This window comes from Arvicola amphibius, chromosome 12 (assembly GCF_903992535.2).
Source record: "Arvicola amphibius chromosome 12, mArvAmp1.2, whole genome shotgun sequence".
In the NCBI taxonomy this organism is placed as follows: domain Eukaryota; kingdom Metazoa; phylum Chordata; class Mammalia; order Rodentia; family Cricetidae; genus Arvicola; species Arvicola amphibius.
The window spans coordinates 150,705,794-150,727,982 of record NC_052058.2 but is presented as its reverse complement, the minus strand read 5'-3'; the positions used below and the strand labels follow the sequence as shown (position 1 = coordinate 150,727,982).

Sequence of the window (22,189 nt, the reverse complement as noted above, 5' to 3'; positions counted from 1 at the left end):
GGAAGTTGGGACGTTCTACTCTCTTCTTTCCGTCTGCCTTTGCTCCCATCACCTAGAGCTTCCAGGGGCGCTGGGCTCGGGGCGGCCCCGCGGGCCTCTTGCCGGTTGGGTAGCGCCCGGGGCGCGAGGGCGGTACCAGGGTCAGCTGTTCCGCGTCCGCCCCGCCTAGTGCCCGGGTCCTATAAGTGTCGCCCCAGTCTCCCGAGCCTCGGAGCCCGGCGTGCGGAGCAACCGGCAGTGCAGAGCATGGCTTTGAACACCAACCTCCGGGTGCGGCTGCCCGTCATCTGCCTGGTCCTGCAGGTGGTGATGGTGGTTCTCTTCGGTGTGTTCGTGCGCTACGACATCCAGGCGGATACCCGCTGGTGGTTGGAGAAGAAGCTCAAGAACATCTCCAGCGACATTGAGAACGACTTTTACTATCGCTACTCAAGTAAGTCCTATGGCTGGCAGTCTCACCTGTAGAGTCTCCCGGTGGTTCCTATTGGATGACCGCCTGACTGCTCTCCGCTTTAGGTCTGCCTCTGCCTCTGGTACAGGATGGAGATGAAGGGGCGATACTGGCCCACAGTTCCAAGCTGGCTCCAGAGTAGGCTCCGCACCAGGGCACTCTCCTACCTCAGACTGGGAGAAGTGGTCATATGTGCTCACACTTGCTATGGAAATCTGATTATGGGCACTCACCTGGGAGAGGTGGGCTGTCTTTTTTTTTTTTTTTTAATTGATGTTTGGTTAGTTTGGGTTGTTTCTCTTTTTATTTAACTTTCATCTCTCCCAACCATCAGACGCTCCTATGTCCCTGTCCTTCTTGGTCCTCAAAAGCCAGCGTTCCACCTCCATCAACCAACCAGCAGGTGACCTGGCTCCCATACACTTCAAATAGGGGGTTGGTCCGTTGTCAGCGGTCATAAGGATGGCATGATAACCCTCCACTTTTGTTATGGAGACAGGTTTCATGGGCCACAGGTGGTGTTGGGCCAGGAGGTCATAACACCCACCCTCTTTGGCTTTGAAGAAAAAGCTGGATACCCTTCCCTGCCCTGGGATTGTCTGCATCCATAATATTGTGGTTAAGAATGTGACTACATAGGCTGGAGAGATGGCTCAACAGTTAAGGGTGCTGGATACTTTTCCAGAGGACAAGGGTTTGATTCCTAGCACTTATGTAGTGGCTCACAACCATCTATAATTGCAGTTCCAGGGAATCTGATGACTTCTTCTGCCTTCTGTGGGCACCAGGCACACATGTGGCACATAGACACTCACGCAGGCAAAGCACTCATACACATAGAAAAGAAAAAAGAAGAAGATGACGAAGAAGGATATGGTCCTGGAATGACAGATTGTTTTTTTCTATCATGGCTTTGCTGCTTTGGGGGTGCTCTCACGCAGATGACAATCATAAAGGACCCTAACTTCCTTCTCTACTGACTAGGGGTGCTGGTGGGAGCCACCGCACAGGAGGGGTGTACAGAAGAAGTACTGGGAGTGTGATCCTCTATAACAAAACCATCAACCCCAAGAGCACTAAACACAGGCACCTGAGGACTTCAGGCACCTCTGAGGGCACAGGGAACTAGCCCAAGGTCATCCCAGGCAGCCTGACCTTGGACTGCCAGCCCAGAGTCTGCCAGTGCCCTTGTGCTTTCTGAATTTCCACTCTGTCTACCGGCAGCCAGTGACAATTCTCCTAACAGCCGGCGCTCATGTGGTCATGGGCCATTGGTTTTTGAAGGGACCCTGAAGCTCTTCTCCAACAGCTGCTAGGTCAATCTCTGTTCCCTCTGCAGCTTGTATGCTCAGCTGCAGGGCATCCTCTGTGTCTGGAAATCAAGGGGCCCCCATTCAGGGCTGTGTGCTTCAAAAGAGGTCTTGACAGCTGTGGCTTCAGAATTCACGGGGTAAATCCACTCTTCATGTTGCCGAACCTTCCTCTTCTGTGTGGGGACTTGGCAGGCAATGGGGAAGCAGGCAAGCGTAGGATTCATCCTTGACTTATTCTGCCTCATCTCCAGCTGTCTTGCTCACATCTGGGCACCATAGGTAGCCCCATAGAAAAGGATGAGGGAAAGGCTTCCTCTCGTGGGCATTTGTAGCTCTTGTGCTGACAGCACAGGGCGTCGAGACCCCACAGGAAGCTATAGAACCTCACACCCCCTAAGAAGGGATGCAGTCTTCAGTCTCCCCAACTCCTATACTGTCCCTCTTCACCCAGCCACCTGTCTTCTTTTCATTACTCCATAGGTGTTTATCTAAAGGGTCACCCAAGGGTGTTGGCCGCAATGAGTTGGGAGCAAGACATAAACCCTGACTGTTCCAGTGGATTAGGATTTATGGTCACTCTAGACAAACGAGTTGTATATCCTCTGCTCCTCAAGGACTCCTAGATTTACTGGGAACAGAGCACTGCATGCCAAAACACCCAAGGCCAGTGGTGCTGAGCTCTGAGCAGGCAGTCCGTCTCTGACAATGAGGAGAGATCAGGGCAGCCAAGGGACCTCTGAACGGGAAGCCTAGGAAGAGGGATGAGAGGTTCAGAATGGCCTAAGAGAAGGACTCGGAGAGAGAAGGGGGGAACTGCTGAGGGAGAAGGGAACCCTAAACACCAGTTGCCCTTGTCTCTAACTCCAGGGGTGGGGGGCACTTGCCCAGAAGCAGGAAGTGGGAGGGAGCTGTGTTCCTTGGCAAGCACAGGAAGTGCTGTGGTGGCTGAAACAGCTCCAGTCAAGCATGGGCTCTCTCCTTGCTCATCACTACCAACCCTCAAGGGGAGACGTTGCTACTCCCACACACACCCCATTTCACAGATGAGAAAACTGAACATATAGTAGGCGTGTCTCACACAGGTCACCCAATAAGAAACCAGGAATACAGGCAGTGACTCTGGGGTCTGAGCCTGTCCTCCTGGGTGACTCTCCCACCCCACATCTCATCTTTTGCCTCTTTGAGTTGCTAAATCATGGTGACTGTAGTTAGATGCTAAGGAACATGAAGCTTCCTGGTCAGGTGCATCTCCAGGCCCCCAGTTTCTGTATGACCAGGTAATTCCAAAGGGTGGGGGTCAGGGTAGGCCCCTGTGGTTCTTCTAGTTCTTGGCTTGTAGCCATCAGCACCCATTCAGGGCGTGCTGTGGGAACTTCATTCCTACTCAAGAGATCAGTGGAACCTGCCCGGCATCTCTGGTTTCTGGAGCAGGTCAGCACCAGGGCCTGAAATCAGCATCCCTGGCCACAGCCCCTCTCAGACAGCAGACATAGATCTAGCTGGGAACCTACCCTCCTGCTCTTGGAGAACTGAAGCACCATGTCAGCTGCTGAACGTGAAGCCTCCTCCTAGCTGCTGTGGCAGCCTCAGTGACCATGAGCTATGACAATGGAAGCTGGGTCAAGGAGGGTCACCAGGTCCTGAACCCAGAAGCCTTCTGGAGACCCCGAGGAAGGTCAAGACATGTGTTAGGAAAGAGCCTGAAGTCAAGGATGCCCAGATTTCCCACGACTCAGAGGCTGTCTCCAGAGGCCAGAGCCTCCAGGCTCGCCTGGTCCTCTGTGGATGTGTACGTCAGACTCGGTTTCCATCAGAACTCATTTAACCAGAGAAGGCAGCACCATAGCCTGATGATGATCCTCTCAGTAAAACATCTGGGTCAAATCCCTCACTTGGCGACCTAGCCTTGAGCCTCAGACTGCCTCTCTGCAGGGCTGGACTGTGCTAAGAGGAGCCAAGGCTCTCAGCGTGCCATTCCTTAGTAAACACTGTCATGGGGCTCCAGATGTTTAAATGGAGGCCCAGCATCTGGCTAGAGATGTGGCTGAGAAACATGTCCCTGGACGTGGAACTATCATGGACTTTATGTTCTTTTGTGCTCTTCCGGACTGCTGTGTGCTGCTTGCCTACAGTCAGGCAGGACGTTTCTTCTCTTCACTTTACCGCAGAAGAAATGCGGATTGGGGAGCCCAGTGCTGAGCTGGACAGTGGCATAGGAAGGGGCGGGCAGGAATAAAGTCAAACCCGTCTACCACCACAGCCTGCCTGCTTTCTGCGGTTGGTTGTCTGTGGCATTGCTGCCCCCATCGGGACACTGTGCAGTGCTGGTGTCCCAGGAGAACCAGGCAACTGCCAATAGATGTCTAAGAAAACAAGCAAGGGGCAGGTGAAATGGTTCAGTCGGGGAAAGCCCTTGCCAGGCCTGAGAACTTGAGTTTGATCTCTGTACTAACCCATTGATGGAAGGAGAGAGCCTACTTCCAAAAGCTGTCGTCTGACCTTGGCACTTACACACAAGCACCACCATCGTTATGACCATCGTTGTCATCATCATCGTCCCATGAACGAAGTGAGGCTGGGTCGGCCTCTAGGAAATGGGTTGAGAGGTCCAGTACCTCCAGGGCACCGCCCTTAGTGTCATGATACAGTAGAGGTGGGGACAGGGCCTTCAGCCACTCGCCGGGGTGGGAAACTATTATGAGCATTGGTTGAACACCAGTCTGACTGGGGAAGCCTCATTCGAAGAGTTTCAGAATGCCGGAGGTGCCCAGGAGTGGGAGAGTGGAAACAGCTGTGTAGTGTCGCCCTCTGGTGGAAGTTCACAGGGTTGGTCACTAGTACGCTGATCTTCCTTATTAGAGAGAAGAGCAGAGGACCAGCTTCCACTTACCAGCAGCAAGCCGCCTGCACCTGGTCACTCTTGACCGAGAAAAAGAGAACCACCTGCTAATACGGCTGAGCAATGTCCCTGTGCCAGGGGTTTGATGAGATCCCATCATTAAAAGCTCCCAACAGAACCTCTTGGGATAGCTGTCTGTAGACCAGAGAAGGCATGCCTTTGATGAAGTCATACAGACCAAATTTCCACAGTTACTGCTTGGATCTCTGAAGTTAGCCCCGAACCTGAGGCAACAGAACTTGATGAATGGGCGGTTCTGGAACTAACTCAGGGCCAAATAAGAAGAAAAAGAAGAAGGGAAGGTACCCAAGGGAAAGCCACATCTCTAGAGAGCAACAAAAAGGGACAGAGCACCCAAGAGACTGGGATGAGAGGGTGCAGATGGGGCGGAAGGGCAGGAGAGTCTAGAATTTCTCGTGCCTGCTCTTGGGACTCAGGGAGACCAAAGGCAGCTTCGGGGTGTGCCAGTGTACCCTAGTTCCCTTCTGCTCTTCTTCTCTGCCTGTGTGACTCCTCTGTGCCACTGGGATGGGGTCCCCACCCCTTCTTGAAAGGCCCCTCCTTGGTGACAGGACATCTTCTTCTGGGGGCTTCCCCCAGCGTTCCCTTCCGGTCCTCTAGCTCTAAGGCACACTAGCGTGTGGGGCTTGATCTGTCTTCTCTTCCACCCCACATTCAGCGGTTTAGGGCCTGCATACTAGGGGGGTGACAGTTGGTTCTCTTAGGCTTCATGCCCGGCCTCTTCCGTGGTTGGTTATCGTAGGCTCGCCACAGCCAGGATGGCATCCGACACTCAGCCTTCACCAGCTGCCTCTTCACTCCCACGGCTCTAAGTTTGGTATCGGCCCGGTCTTCATGCCGTGAGCTCTGCTCCCTGCTTGGGGACTGTCATCTGAACATGAGGCCTCTCTCTCTAGTCTGTCACTCGTCAGCTCTTCCTAGAACAACCCCCGAGATCTACGATGCATCCCTAACATTCGCTCCATTTTCTCCACAACAGTTGGTAACTTGGTAAAGCACGGGACGTGATCGTAGAGGAAATACCCACACATTTAGAAACCCCAGCCGGGATGTGTTTGCTCTGGTGAACTTAGCAGAGCTGAGTAATCCTGAAAGCCTGAAGGGGGCTCAGAGCACCATCGTGAAGTGCATGGGGTCCGGAATGTCAGTTTTCCTGTATCCATCTGTGCCTCTGTCATCTGATGGGCAGGAAGGCCTGTTCCTCTTGTTCAGTGCCTGCTGTCCGAGAGGCCTGTGTCTGGGTCTGGGTCTCGGGGAAGCCTGGGCAGGGTGGGGTGGGAGATAGATGAGGACAGGTAGGAGAAGTCACCGTCAAGGTTGCTGCCCCAAAGACATTGTTCATCACTACCTTGCCAGACTACAGGGGCTCCATGGCTTCTCAGCCCTGTGCATTAGGAGAGGGACCTCCTAATGTAAAAGTATCCCCATTGCTCCTTGACTGTGCCCAGCTGGCTGCAAAACAAAGGTAGTGAGACTGTAGTCTTTTTTTAAAAAAATTACAAATACAATATTATTTTGTTTCTCTCTCTCTCTCTCTCTCTCTCTCTCTCTGTGTGTGTGTGTGTGTGTGTAAGGGGTGTTTTGACTCATATATGTCTATGCACCACTTGCATGCATAGTGCCTGCGGAGACCAATGGGTGTTAGATCCCGTGGAACTGGAGTCACAAGCGATTATGAGCCATAATTCCATCATTTGGGTCCTGGGAATTGAACCCTGGTCCCCTGTAAGAGCAGCCAGTATGCTGTATTCTTGAGAATATCATGGAGAGAGCCCCTTGGTGCTTCGCCTAGGTGTTAAGAATGCCCTGGCGGTCAGCACGGGCACAGCACATCTTCCTGGAGCTTTCTGGTCTAGAAGATTACACAAACAAGCAAACATACAACTTCACTTTGTAATGGGACTGGGAAAGAAATGAGGGTACCAGGAGGGGACAGCCAGCCTTAGCGTAGGTGGTCACAGCTATGTGTAGTGACACACACCTTTAATCCCAGCACCCAGGAGGCAGAAGCAGGTGAATTTTTGTGAGCTGGAGGCCAGCCTGGGCTACATGGTGAGTTCCAGGACAACTACATACTGAGACCTTGTTAAAATAAAAAAATAAAAGTATGTGGTCAGAAGGCTTCTCAGTGAGGGGGCATTACTCTGAGATAGGCAGGGAGATGTGTTTGCTGGCCATTCTGTAACAGTCCTCTAGTAAAGGAAACACCAAAGCCCCTGCTTTGGGAAGCAGGTGGCCTGGCAGGCCCCTAGAGCTGCCTTTTCTTTCTCTTTCAACTTTTTCTTTGGAAATAATTTTAAATTTACAGATGCTGCAAAAATAGAGAGAACACAGAGAGGCACAGTATGCTGCAATATACTTTACCTCAGATGCAGGCATTGCTATTTCTCTCTCCAGCCACACACACACACACACACACACACACACAGCATGCATACACACACACTCATACACACTCGCACACAGCATACATTCACACACACAGTCTACGTTTACACACACACACACGGCTTACATTCACACACACATTCACACAGCATACATTCACACACACTCATATTGCATACATTCACACACACACACTCAAACACACTCTCACACACATATGAACCCTTCATCACATTCCTCATAGTCTTCCTCCCTGAGAACAGGAGTAAGGAGCACTGACTTCCAGATCAACAGTACTCAGCTTCATACATCCACATGGGTGAGGAATCAGCCCACCATCAATACCTAATTCTCTCGCTAACCTAATAACTTTTTTTAGATCTTCCCCATACTCTCTGCCAAATCAAGTGTAGATGTATTTATTAAGTATAATTGGCATATCTTTTAATCAGGAACAATTAAAAAGCCTTTTCTTTGTTTTCCATGGCTTGGTTATTTTTCAAGAGTACAGCTTACCCACCATTGTTTTGTTTTGAGACAAGGTCTTACTATGAAGCACAAGCTCGCCTCAGATTTGCAGTCTTCCGGGCCAGTCTCTCAAGTGCTGGGCTACCAGGCATGTGCCATTATGCCCTGCCTCAGCCTCAATCCCTTTTAACAATAGACTCCTCCTTCTGTGTCCAATAGTTTTTTCATTATTAAATTTGTTCCTGCAGTCTCAGGGAGAGTGCCCTATGGGGGATACCAGGGGATACCTCCTTTATAGGATGTCCCATCTGGAGGCACACAATGTCCTTCTGCCACCGTTGGACATGTTAATTTTTATTCCCCCTGTTAATATGTAACCTAATTTTTCCTCTGTGCAGTTACTATTGTTTGTTCCTCCCTTGAGAGCAATGAGTCATTTGTTGGCAGAATCTTTAAGATTTAAGCCCTGCTCTTCTTGGAATTTCCCCTTGCATTATTAGCATCACTCATGGGGCTGTTGCTGTGAAGGCAACCATTTCTCCAATCCCAACTCTCTACCCAAATTCTAAGCAGAGTCCTCAGCGTTCCATTGAGGACAAGAGTCCTCTTTGCTCCCTAGTCCATTTTTGCCCATTTATTATCAGCATGGACTCAAGAATTCCTGTATGTAAATGATTGTAACTTATTATGAGAAACCATTATTTTGGTGCTGAAATTGCCCCAGATGAGACCAACGGGAGCCCTTCTGTCTGGCTCTTTGTGTCCCATGGCATCCACAGTTCCTTTGTGTCTTATTTCTTTTAGGTTTTCACTGTCTGAGCTTTTTTTTTCTCCCCAAGACACGGTTTCTCTGTGTGTAACCCTGGCTGTCCTAGAACTCACTCTGTAGACCAGGCTGGCCTTGAACCCACAGAGATCCACCTGCCCCTGCCTCCCAAGTGCAGGGATTAAAGCCGTGCACCACCACACTTAAGTTTTCACTTGCTAAAGCTCTGTGCCTCTCTTGTTTTGTTTTCTTGGATTCTACTAAAAGCAAACAGTATTAGTGCTGGCAGAACAGCTTGGATTCCTCTCGCCCACCCCACATCATTTCAGCTCATGCTTTAGCTTTATTAGAAACTGGGGCTCAGAGTGGGGAGGTGACTTGCCGGGATCTCTGTGGGTTAGAAATCTGGTCAGACTTGGAAACAGAGGCAGTGCTTGGGCAATAAAAAATAAAGACAAAGCCAGGCAGTGGTGGCGCACGCCTTTAATCCCAGCACTCGGGAGGCAGAGGCAGGCGGATCTCTGTGAGTTCGAGACCAGCCTGGTCTACAAGAGCTAGTTCCAGGACAGGCTCCAAAGCCACAGAGAAACCCTGTCTCGAAAAATCAAAAAAAAAAAAAAATAATAAAGACAACTGCCCAGTTGGGTCACCTGTTCTGGGTGCACACTATGCCAAGAACTCTACTACCCATCTGTATTTTACCTCTGCAACATCTGTGAGGCATTATAAAACATGTTTGAGAACAGCTGTCCGTTAGGAAGATGAAACATCGGTGTTCCAACTTCTCCACTGCATGGTTGGAGGGTGTGCATTTGCTGTGTGTGTGTGTGTGTGTGTGTGTGTGTGTGTGTGTGTGTGAGAGAGAGAGAGAGAGAGAGAGAGAGAGAGAGAGAGAGAACTCCTCCCACTGCATGGTTGGAGGGTGTGCATTTGGGGTGTGTGTGTGTGTGTGTGTGTGTGTGTGTGTGTGTGAGAGAGAGAGAGAGAGAGAGAGAACTCCTCCCACTGCATGGCTGGAGGAGGTGCGTTCGGTGGTGGAGGTGGTGGACAGGATACACGATAGCTGTGTGCACCAATGCTTGGCCTCCCGAGGTCCTGCTTATTCAGAGTAGCTTTGATTCTTCTCCCCTGAGGAAAAGGTTACAGTGGAGAGGGCGAGACTACATTACCTGAGATGATCTCTGCTCTAGACTCTGGACCCAGAGTGTAACTCATAGCTTAGCCTTAACTTTAAATGCCCAGGGCCCGTGGAAGAAGCTCATGGATAAGGCAATGAGTGAAGGCCCTGCATTCCGCAACCAGCAAGGCTGGGGGAGGGGTGGATGGGGGGGGAAAGCATGTGGACCAGCAGTGCCATCCAGATGGAGGGTGGAACAAGAAAAGTGTCATCTCCCAAGGGCGCTCTCAGTCATCTTGATCCTATTACCCAGAGGTCTAATCTGGAGACCCACCGCTAGTCCCCTGGCTCCCTCCAGAGAACCTGAAGATGAAGGTAGTGGCTATTTATTTATTTATTTAACCCATCAAGAGGCCTCTTGTTACGGCCACCCAGATGTAGTCTGGTTACCGGAATAGAGGAGCAGGGATGAGGGGAAGAGGGAGTCAGGGCTCCAGGCTCTGTCATGGTGGCTGAAAATACAGGAGCTGTCCTAGGCTGTGCTGGCCTGTCAGACTCAAAGCCGTGGTGGACCTTCTCTAGGCAGCAGTCACCTTCCACTGCGCCCTCCCTCCCGGCAGGTTTCCAGGATGTGCACGCCATGGTCTTCGTGGGCTTCGGCTTCCTCATGACATTCCTGCAGTGCTATGGCTTCAGCGCTGTAGGCTTCAACTTCCTGCTGGCAGCCTTCGGCATCCAGTGGGCACTGCTCATGCAGGGCTGGTTCCGCTTCTTTGAAGAAGGCCACATTATCCTGAGCGTGGAGAAGTGAGCCTGGGAGAGTTTGAGGGGAGGGGTGGGAGGCATGGACCGGGCGGTGTCCGGCGGGGAGGGCGGTCCGGCCGTGGTGGGGCGGGCCCTGGGTGGGGACGGGGAGAGGTGATGGGAGTGAGGGGAGGGGGGCTAAAGGGAGTGGGCAGGGACAGGAAGACAGGAAGAGGGCGATGGGCTCTGAGGGTTTGGGATAAGGTGGCTCTTCCTTCAGGACACCTTGGTCAGGTGAGTTTTCTTATCGCTACTCTCCAGATAAAGATTGTAAATAATGTTATTTAGGTACCGTGGGAGGGTCTCTCTCCCAGGATGGGGGATAGATAGTCTTTTCTCCAGAAGAGGAAGGAAGAGTCCAAGTCCCACTTCCACACAGGGAAATGCTCTGAGATAATGCAACCCCAGGGACGCAGGAGGGCCGTTCAGATGCCTGAGCCGTCTCAGAAGGTTCCTTGCTGAGAACAGCAATGGGGAACTCAGCCAAATGGAGCCCCCCCTCTCCTTGCACACCACCTCTTCTGGTGGAATAAGAGCTAGAAGGCTGGTGTGGGTTTGCAGGGTGGGGCACCAACCTCTTCTCCCACCTCCAGTCCTCTAAGTGACTTCTGTGATAACTTCTCAGTTTGATGAGTGTCACCAACCCTTTCCCACCGGGTACCTCCCTCTCCTCTTTAGAGAAGTGGCCAGTTACTGACACACGGAAAGAAACAGGAAAGACAGTTGGCGAGATAAACTGCCTTCAGTAAAATCTGTGACATGCACAAAATAGCCTCAGTACCATAGGCCCTAAGCATGAGTCTACCTGTTATATATCTAATTAGCCACTTCGGTAGAATGGCCATGACACATGAGAAAGTATACCATCATTTTTATTTTCAAAAGAGGGGTTACAAACCCTTAGTTAGCAAGTTTGAGGTGAACTACTTATTCAGCAAGCTGGTCACTTGATAAATAGAGTTTGGGCAAATAGGATCTGGGAGATTAGATTCCAGCCACTGGCCTGGAGCAGATGTTGGGAGCCGATCCAGCCCAGATCTAGACTGTGGGTTTATAGGTATGATACACTTCTGACATCTGCTCTGGTCATACTCACCTCCCACACTGGGGCAGTTCTCCTCTGTGAGCTCTGCTCGGGCCTCCCTGAGACCCCTAACCTGTGGTAGCCGGATCCACCTCCCGGGTGTCAATGGGCAGAAGCCCGGCTTTTCTGTTCTTGCTCTTTCTCCCTCCTAAGGGGCACCTCCATCAGGTGGCTCTTTGGGATGCAGCTGGAGAACTCTGGCTTAGTCGCTGGGCCTCTCTGAGCCTTCGTGTCAGAGTGGTGAGATATTGGTGATGAGGAGTACCCACCTTTTGTGGTTGGAGATGATTCAGGAGGCCACGGGACTGCTCACCCTTTCAGGCAGATCCCACAGACACAGTGCGAGCAAGGCTAGCAGTGGTGGGGGGATCACCCTGTAAACGTCCTCTGGAGAGGTTCTGCCCTCATTCCGAAACTGGACCTCATTGAGATTGTTTCACCCTGAGTCTGTGTTTTACACACACCCTCACACGTGTGGAGGCTCTCTGTATTCGACAGCCTTGAGGAAGCAACGCTGTTTTCCCTATGCCCACCCCACTGACAGCGTTCATGCTCTCCTGAGCTACACTGGAAGTCGGCTTGAGAATGCCGGGTTGCCTTGCTGCCAGCAAGGCAAGGGGACAATACACCCGGCAAAACGGGTGGTGGGCAGAAGCAAGGCCTCCTGCAGGTGTAGGCATTGCGTGGCTGCAGTAGGTGACCACGCCTCCTTGACCCCCTTGCTGCGGTGGCCGAGCCTGGGCATTTCAGAATTGAGGGGAGCTTTTGTGCCACCTTTTGCCCCATCCCTTCTTTGGGCCTTCCTGCCCCCTCCTTATGCCCAGCACCATGCTAGATCTTTACTTCCTGTGGGAAGGTCTTTCTGTCTCTTGTGTGGATGTTGACTTTTCCTTGTGGGTGCAGTGATAAGGAGAACCCAGAAGGCCATGGCAGGGGTAGGGACAGGTGAGTCTGGAGTGAACTTAGTGTCAGGAGCAGGGGCCACATGGGGGAGGGGGACTGAGGAGGGCTTTTGGCAAACAGAGACAATAAGAGGAGGTTCTGGAAAGGCAAGCAGAAGACAGGGGGCAGGGTTGTACCCTAAATACAGGGCTTGTTAAAAAACAGTGGATGGACCACTTGGGTCCCTGAGCATAGAGCCCACAAAGCTGTCAAGGGAAGACACGACGCCCACTGCTACACAGGAGCCTCCCTGGCACCTCCCTGTGGAGGAGAATAGTATTTGATCACTTTGTACATTTCCAAGTCTCCTCTTCTACCTTTGAGCCCAGCCTGGAACACTCCCTCCCCTAGGGGAGGAATTTAGACCACCTTAAACTCCAGTCAGTCACTGTGCCATTTTGTTTTAGCCCTCAGCCACCGACTCTGTCATCTCTGACCCCTGTCTAAGCTTGACTCTGTCCTCTAAGTCAGGCCGGTCTCCACCAGAAGCCAGGTGCACTGTGCATGTATGGTCCTAACTAGGATGAGCCCGTTGTCCCGTTATCACAGAGAGTGAAAGCACCAGTCTCAGTCCACAGAGGACCAAAGGCTTGGAGTGTTGCTTCTGGATGTAGCTGCAGCTCTTTGCTGGTCTTGTCTCTCGATAGCATCATCGAAGCTGACTTCTGTGTGGCATCTACCTGTGTGGCCTTTGGGGCAGTCCTAGGCAAGATCAGCCCGGTCCAACTGCTTATCATGACCTTCTTCCAAGTGACCCTTTTCGCAGTGAATGAGTATATCATCCTGTACCTGATAGAGGTAAGCAAAACTTGCTTAGAAGGGGGAGGGAGGCACTGGGGGAGATAGAAAGAGAGGTCAGTTTCTTCATCTACAAAGGAGGAATCATGATGCTTCCCTAGCAGAATCACTGTCTAAAACATCTGCCCAGCATCTGGGCAGAGCAAGCCTTCTCTGAATTTGGGGTTTTGTTCTTGTCTTTTTTTCCCCCCTTCTCCTTTCTTTCCCATCAGATGGGAAGAGTGGGACCTTCCTGCACATACTGGGGCATGCATCCATCCCCAGATCTTTCTCCCAGGAGAAAAACTCAGTGTGTTGAGGATAGATCTGCCAGGAGGGATCCCAGAGAGGTGATCCCATACAACTGCACTGGTGGTGAATGCCGCAGCCTCAGGAACTGCCGTTCACATGAACCGTGGCGAGAACACTGGGCTTTGGGTTTGGCTGAGTCCGTGCACTGGCACACAGTGCCTTAGGCATCTGACTCTCAGGAACCTCCCTGATGCCTCAGTGTGGAGGAGGATATTATTTGACTCCCATATGCATTTCTGAGCCTCATTTTCTACCTTTGAGCCCAGCCTGGAACACTCCCTACGCTGGGGGGAGAATTTAGACCACGCTAAACTTCAGTCAGCCACTGTGCCTTTCTCTTTTAGCCCTCAGCCACCGACTCTCTCATCTCTGACTCTGTTCTCCACCAGAAGCCAGAGCAGGCTTCTCACCAGACACGGAGGATCGCTTCCCCGATTGAAAACTACCAACAGCTTTCATTTCACTTAGGATACTTAAGGCTCTGCAAATTCTGGCTCCAGCTTCCTCTCCCTCCAAAACGTAGGCTTGGCTCTGCTCTTTGTCGGGACCTCCTTTATGCCCCCAGTCGCATGGAGCTTGATCCTGTCAAGAGCTTCGCCCTTGCTATCTTCTCATCCCGAAACAGCCATCTTTATTCTTTTCATGAACCACATATCAATTTAAATGTCACTTCAGTGAGGCCCTACATGCTTTCTTCCGTGTGGTCCCTTTCTGGCCCTAGCATGGCTTGGGCCATTGCTTTGCCTTGCATGGCTCTTACATTGTTTTTTTTGTCTGTTTTTCTTCACAGCCCTTGGGGGCCTGTTTGAGAAAGGAAGGTTGTGCCTTAGCACCCGGCCAGTGTATCAGACATACTTAGATTTCAGAGTCTGAGGCTCTGTTGAGCTAGACTAAAGGCTATAGGCAGAGGGGAGCGAGCCACACTGAGATAAACCCCAGAATTTACAATTCAGTGAGGGGTCCAAGCAAAGAGGCACTGAGCATGCCCTGTGTTAACCTCCAGGGCTAGGCAGCCCAGCAGAGGGCGCTACAGAGCATACGCCAGGAGAGCTAAGGAAGCCAAGGAGAGGACAAGAGGAAAGGGCCCTGGCATTTTGTTGGCTAGCCAGTCAACATCCCTACCTCCCTCTGCTCAATTGGTTGCTGTGGGGACCGTCTTAGGGTTTCTATTGCTGTGATGAAAAAATCTACTTGGGGAGGAAAGGATTTATTTTGCTTAGACTTCCATTTGACAGTCCGTTATCAAAGGAAGTCCTGGCAGGGACCTGGAGACAGGAACTGAAGCAGAGGCCGCGGAGCAATGCTGCTTCCTGGCTTGCTTCTCAGGACTTGCTCAGCCGGCTTTCTTACACAGCTCAAAAACCCGGCTACCCAAGGCTGGCCCTCCTACATCAAGAAAATGCCCTACAGATTTGCTTATAGACCAGCTGGATGGAGGCATTTTCTCAATTGAAGGTTCTTCTTTCCAGGTGACTCTAGTTTGTGTCATATTGACAAAACAAATGAAAAACCACACACACACACACACACACATACACACATACACACACACACATACACACACACATACACACACACATACACACATACACATACACACACATACACACACACACATACACACACATACACACACATACACACACACACATACACACACATACACACACACATACACACACACACATACACACACACATACACACACATACACACACACACATACACACACACATACACACACACACACACACATACACACACACAGAAAATAGGGCACCACGGACAGGGAACTAGGCCCTATGTTCCACAGCTGGTGTCAGAGACAGCTAAGCGTGTGTGCGTATGTGTGGGGTGGGGAGTACTGTGAGGAAGGAGGGGGAAAGGGTACCAGGCCCTGACAGGCCCCTTGCACTCCAGGCAAAGGATGCAGGGGGCTCTATGACCATCCACACATTTGGCGCCTACTTTGGGCTCACAGTGACCTGGATCCTCTACCGAAAGAATCTGGAGCAGAGCAAGCGGAGACAGAGTTCCGTGTACCACTCGGACCTTTTTGCCATGATTGGTGAGAACGAACAGCTGTCCTGTTGGTGAGGGCCGCCGTGGTGGGGGAGGTCTTCCATGTTGGTGAGGGCCGCCGTGGTGGGGGAGCGCTGCTATACCGGCTGCTATGATGGGTCAGACGGCCGTGAGTGGGTAAGACCAACTAGGAGTAGCTGGAAGGCTGCCGTAGAGAGTGCAGGTCACCATGATGAATGAAGAGCGGAACACCTGTCATGAGTAAGAACAGCCATGCTGGGTGAGGGCCACTATAAATGTGTGAGGGTCTGCATGGTGGGTGAGGATTGTCGTGTGCATCCCTGGTCTCCACATAGTCAGTGGGTGGCTGCTGGTTCTCTGGGAGGAAGGGCAGAATGAAGTGCCCTGTAGATACTTCTAGACTCCTGGGTGTCCGATTCTCTTCCTCCTGGAATAACCCAAGGCAGACAGAGTGGAAACAGGAGCTGGTCGCTTGGTCCCCATGACATGTGATGTCTATCAGACCCAGCCCTCCCTTCTATCACCCTGTAGACTGAGAGACGGTAGTGCCACCAGCTAATCTGTCTACAGAGGGGAGAGACTCTCCCCCACGATGTTCTAAGAGTAGGCGACAGGTAACCAGTCCTAGGGTTGGGGAGACAGAGAAGGCTTTGTGACGTGGCATGGGAGGCCAAGTGGGATCTAGGTGAGTTGGGCCAGGAAGGCCTTCCAGAAGGAGCACTCATGAGAATAGGTCGGAAGCAGCCAGCCATCTCTGGAGCTGAAAGGCAGCGCCTCCGCTTGGGCTCTGTGAGCCTGGCCTAATACCCCCTCTCCTGGCCCCTGGCCTGCATATGTTCTGACCCAGGCACCCTCTTCCTGTGGATATACTGGCCCAGCTTCAATTCAGCCAGTTGCTCCCACGGAGACACCCAACACCGAGCAGCCCTCAATACCTACCTCTCCTTGGCGGCTAGTGTGCTAACCACAGTGGCAGTGTCCAGTATCATACACAAGAAGGGCAGGCTGGACATGGTGAGCAGGGGCTTCTGGGGGGGGGTACCTCACTGACTGTCACATCCTGTCTGCACCTCGTTGTGGCAGGCAGCTTCTAGACTGGCACACCCAAACCTGGATGTTCACAGTGGGCCATCCCTGCCAAGTGTTCTTGTCTTCCCCACAGCCTGAAATGCTATTAGCCAGTGCCAGCTGTGTGTCATAGCAGGCCTGCCTGGCAGAATTGCCAGTGTGCATGCGGATTCCCCTCTGCCAGGTCTTTATCCTCCTGATACCACTGGCCTCTTGGGCTTTTTAAAGCTGTACCAGTCCCCACACTTAGAGGAGCCAGCAGCCCAGGACCTGCCACGGCTGACAAAGAACATTGGTAGCAGCTGGGCATGCGTGGGGGCCCACAAACCTCTGGTATAAATACAGTGTGCACTCAGATATGCCCACTAACCCACATGTAGACATGGAGAGAAAGGGAAGGGGCAGATAGGTCTCTAGGGTCCATGGGCGTGTCCAGCACCACACTGCCTCACGGACACAGAACATGTCCAGCCCTGCTGGGGGTCGTGGATGACTTACTTGAAGAGCCCACGAAGCAGCTGCGTTCAGCTGGGGCCAAGGCCAACCTGCTCCTGGCCTGCTGAGGCAGAATCTGAGCTGTTCCCCGCTCCCAGCTTTGCGTGACGTGTGAAGGCAGGCCACGCTCCGGGAACAGAACTGAGAGCTTGCACGCTTTGTCTACCCCTGCCCAGGTGCACATCCAGAATGCCACACTTGCAGGCGGGGTGGGTGTGGGCACAGCTGCGGAGATGATGCTCACACCTTACGGCGCCCTCATCGTGGGCTTCTTCTGTGGCATCTTCTCCACCCTAGGATTCGCGTACCTATCGGTGAGGACCCTGGGGCTGGGGCTGGGGATGCAGTGGGGGTTTTGCTCCTGAAAGTAGGGAGAGGAAGGAGGGGTGAGGCCTAGGGAACACTAGATCTGTGGTTTTTGAAGGCCTCCCGTGCCCCTGCCACAGCCGTAGCCTGAGCAGCGCCCCCTTCCCTCCTCCCCGCAGCCTTTCCTGGAGTCCCGCCTGCGCATCCAGGACACATGTGGCATTCACAACCTGCACGGCATCCCTGGCATCATAGGTGGCATCGTGGGTGCTGTGGCAGCAGCCTACTCCTCTCCTGATATCTACGGAGAGCCAGGGTAAGTGTGGAGAAGTAGGGCTTTTCTCCTTCGTTCTCTATTCTTTCTTTTTGTGGGACCGGACGTGTCTTCCTCCTCTTCATGTCCACTCTAGACCGTTCACTGGCCTCTCTCCCCACCCTCAGACCTGCCACAAGGGTCCGAGAGAGGAACAGAGTAATTGGGATGAATGAGGCCTAGGGTTTCAAGAACACATGGGTGGGGTAGCAGTAATCAGTTCCCTGGCCTCTCCATGGGGTCCTCACTTATTCCTGTCTCTGTCCCAGGCTGGTCCATTCATTTGGCTTTGGGGGCTATAAGGCAGACTGGACCAAGAAAATGCAGGGCAGATCCCAGATATTTAGCCTCCTCCTGACCTTGGCCATAGCCCTGGTGGGCGGCATCATTGTGGGTGAGTGAGAGTGGTTACACTAGAAAAGATGGGGTCCTGGCGGGGAACTCGCTGAGGGGGGGAACCCAAGAACATGTCTCAAGGGTGGACCTGGGTCTCCCCAGAATACCTGATATCTGTATTGTCCTCTGTGGGACTGGGAATGTGGGGTCCATCTGAGGGAAAAGGTTGGGGTAAACAAAGAGTGTGTGTCCTAACCATTGTGTCCTCGAATCTATTTAGGGCTCATTTTGAAATTGCCATTCTGGGGACAAGCTGCTGATGAAAACTGCTTTGAGGACACCATCTACTGGGAGGTAATTTCTAGAGACTGGTGTCCATACAAGGATAGCTAGCTGTACCCCCACCTTGTCTCCATGCAAGAATAGCTGTACCCCCCACCTTGTCTCTATACAAGGATAGCTGTACCCCCCCCCATACACCTTGCCTTAACCTAATCTATGTAGGGCATGGTGTCACCTGTAAATTGAAAACTTTTCCCTACCCATCTTTCTTTCTTTCCCCTGGGGACCCTAAGGTGGCTGTGTATACCTTTCTTTTTACACACTCTGGGAGTGGAGTCACACGAGCAGCCTACTATGGGGCCTGAATCTGGTGTGTCAGCCAACTGTGTTCTAGTCGTAACTTCCAAAGTCTGTCCCCGACCCTACCAGCAGCGGTGTCACCTAGCAATCCTAGCCTAAAGGGAAGAGGCTGAGGCAAGAGGATAGGCACAGGTCTGAGGCCAACCTGGGCTGCAGAGTGAGGCTCTGCCTCAGCAAACAGAATAGCAAAGGCTGGGGCTATACCTCAACTGGTAAAATGCTCCCCTATGCATGAGGTCCCGAGTTGGATCCCAGCACTACACTATTCCAGCACCCTGGAGATAGAGGCAAGAAGAACCGAAGGTCAAAGCCATCCTCAGATACATAGTTTCTAACACAGAATTCGAGGCCAGCCTGGTAGATATATGTGGCCCTATCTTAAAAACAAAATAGCAAGTCTTCCTACCCAGAAGTATTAAGAACCTCTGAGTGACATTGGCTAAAGCCCCATCTGAGAACCTCCTTGTTAGGTTGGTGACTTTTTACCCTTCCTGGCATCTGAGAGTCACCTGGGAAGGCCTCTGGGGCAGCTCAGAGCTTCCGTCCAGCAGCTGGGGTCCCACTGCTCTGGGGGTGTAGGGTTTGGACATGAGAATGTTTTGTAAGGGCTTCCCAGGAGACTCTCTTCTTGGTGAAAGAATTGGTGTGGTGCCCAACTTCAGACTCCATAATGGTCACCTTGTGAGATTGCCACTTGATGCCAGCCAGGAGGGCCTCTTTCAGAAGGACTGGGAATCTACGGATGGCCAAGCTCCCAGGGCGTTCTGGCTCAGAAGTGGAAACTCCACCACTTTCAGCCTGTCTGTAGAAAACCCAACACGGAGGTGTTCCAGAGAGTCAAACACCAGAGTACAGCAAAACTGTCTCTCTCTGACTCTCTCTTCCTCTCTCTCCCTTCTGTGTGTGCTTGTTCACTCTTGCTCTCTCGTGTCTGCTCACAAGTGTGTGTGTATGTATGTGGGGGCACACATCTGTTGGAGGTCAGAGGACAACTTGTAGGAGTCAATTCTCTCCCATCATGTAGGTCCCAGGAATTGAACTCAGGTCACCAGGCTTGACAGCAAGTGACTTTATCCACTGAATCATCCTGCCAGTCCAGTACTCTTGCTTTACAAACAATTTGGGCCTCTAATGGCATCAGGGTTTCTCTCCCTGACAGTAATTCACAATACATTTACATGATCCTTTCAAGTCTCTCTCTCTCTCTCTCTCTCTCTCTCTCTCTCTCTCTCTCTCTCTCTCTCTCTCTGTGTGTGTGTGTGTGTGCATGTGTGTGTGTTCTGTGTTCTGGAATGGGACTCAGGTCATCAACCTGATGGCAAGAGCCACCACCCACTGAGTCACCTTATTTTAAATTATTGCTTATTTTAAATTATAAAATTACTAGAAGCTCATTACAGAAACAAATCAAGAAATATGATCACAAGGACCAGAGGGTGTAGTACAACGTTAGAACACAGGTTGCAAAGTTCCGGGTTCAGTCTCACCACATAGATGCACACTGCAAAAACACAAACAACCCTCCTCGAAGCACCACTAATACTTTTCGGCATGTTTCCTCTCGTTCTTTTCTCCGTGTAGGTTTTCCACGTGCTGTTGAGATTTGATGGTCCACCCTGCTCTTCCTCTTTTCCTATCTGGCATACAGATTACCTTGCATATTATAGTCTTAATAAACTTTTCTTTTATTGAGCATGACTCTTTTCATCCTCTCTTTAAAGCCCACACCAACACAATTTAAGACACTACAATTAGAAACACCTGGGCATAATGCTAATAAAATGGACCCCAAATCTCCATACATAGGAGTTGCCTCTGTCTGTCTGTCTGTCTGTCTGTCTGTCTATATATCTGCCTACCATCTATAATCATTATCTGCCTGCTTGTCTGTCATCATCCATCTTTCTATGTGTATGTCTGAGTGTACATCCGTGTGTGCCCACCCAGATATATGTACCTATGCGTTCAGAAAATGGTGTTGAGTTTCTCTGTCACTCTCTGCCTAGTCCTTTGATACAGGGTCTCTCCCTGAACCTGGAGCTCATATTTTCTTTTTTCTTTTTTTTTTAAATATTTATTTATTTATTATGTATACAATATTCTGTCTGTGTGTATGCCTGCACGGCAGAAGAGGGCACCAGACCCCATTACAGATGGTTGTGAGCCACCATGTGGTTGCTGGGAATTGAACTCAGGACCTTTGGAAGAGCAGGCAATGCTCTTAACCTCTGAGCCATCTCTCTAGCCCCCTGGAGCTCATATTTTCACAGCTAAGCTGGAAGACAGTAAGCCCTAGTGGTCCTCCTGTCTCCACTCCTCATCGTGCCAGATACCTGGAGTGTCACGTGGTGCTAGGATCTGAACTCCAGTTCTCATGGCTGCAGGGCAGGTGCTCTTTAACTACCGAGACATCCCTCCATCCCATCTCGCATTGTTAGGACCTTTGTAATTCATGCCAAGTTCACCTCTTCCCCCAGCAGTGCTAGGTCAGGAGGAAGCAGAAACTGTCCTTGCACCTCTGGGTTGTCTGCCTGTGTCATGAGCCGGCTTCCCAGGGGAAGGGGTGAGACAGCTGCGGGAAGGCAGGGCTGAGCAGCCCCACCCACGCTTCACTTCCCATATCCCTTTCCAGTCTTTGCATTCCCTTGTTCTACGTTTGGATACAACTCTAGCTCTGAGAAGTCACACTGCTCATCTTTCAAAAGCCCCCCTCATGTGCTTGTGAGAGTCTAGAATGCAGTCTGAACTCTATGCCACCCAGCGTTTCTCTTTGTGGGACAAGGACCCTATTTGGTTCTTGCCTTGCCTGAACACCCTGACAGTCCTGACAGGGCCAATTGCAAACTATAAAGGAACGTTTGTGTTATGCAATTTTTAACACGACCACAAGATGGCACTCGCTACACAGTGTTTGCAGCCTTTGGCTCGCCCCCAGCACCTTTAGTTCCACTAGGCATACCGGGTCCTGCCCTCTCTCCACAGATTCCTGAAGAGGTGAACACTGTCTACATTCCTGAGGACCTCACCCACAAGCATCCTGCTCCTCCAGTACCTTCAATACCCTTGGTACTTCCAACGCCTTCAGCATCCTTGGTTGCTCCAGTACCTCCAACACCTCCAGTATCCTTAGCAACTCCAGTACCTTCAGCATCCTTGGTACACTAAGCTCCCAAGGCAGGTGAGAAGCAGGTAAGCCTTCTCTTTGGGGGGATGGTGCTCTGGTTCTCTCAATAGAGGCCCAGGTCTCAAAACCAGATGAAAGCGTGAGCTCTCCTGCCCCTGAGGTGGGATAGGCAGGCTAGCCTGGAGGAACATATAGAAAGAGACCCAGCCACACACTTGACTTTGTGACTGCTTGCTGCCGTGTGACTTGGAGACTCTCTTCAACCTAGAGATTGAGCTTTGGTTTCCTCATCTATGATCTGGCTTTACTCGGTTAGATCAGGCTAGACCTTCCTCCTTCCTTCCCCTCCATAGAGCACAGTGTATTGCTGGGGTGCTATAATACCAACCAACCCTTGAGAAATTTCCACGAAGCAGGGCAATTGCTCATATCCCAGGCTTGCCTGGAACTAAGAAGTATCCTCCTGCTTCAGCCAAGTGCTGGGATTACAGATATGTACCATCCCAACCAGCCACCCCAA

The 22,189-nt window shown here is 51.5% G+C and overlaps 1 protein-coding gene across 1 annotated transcript; it reads left to right on the top strand.

Annotated features, from left to right (window-relative positions):
• Nucleotides 1-246: 246 nt before the first annotated feature.
• Nucleotides 247-21,710, top strand: Rhcg (Rh family C glycoprotein). The gene is made up of 10 exons (XM_038314156.1): nt 247-433; nt 10,044-10,230; nt 12,901-13,051; nt 15,263-15,410; nt 16,233-16,399; nt 17,125-17,262; nt 17,434-17,570; nt 17,837-17,961; nt 18,184-18,257; nt 21,528-21,710. Exons 1-10 carry the CDS (start codon nt 247-249, stop codon nt 21,708-21,710), a joined length of 1,497 nt encoding a protein of 498 aa, XP_038170084.1.
• Nucleotides 21,711-22,189: the final 479 nt, after the last annotated feature.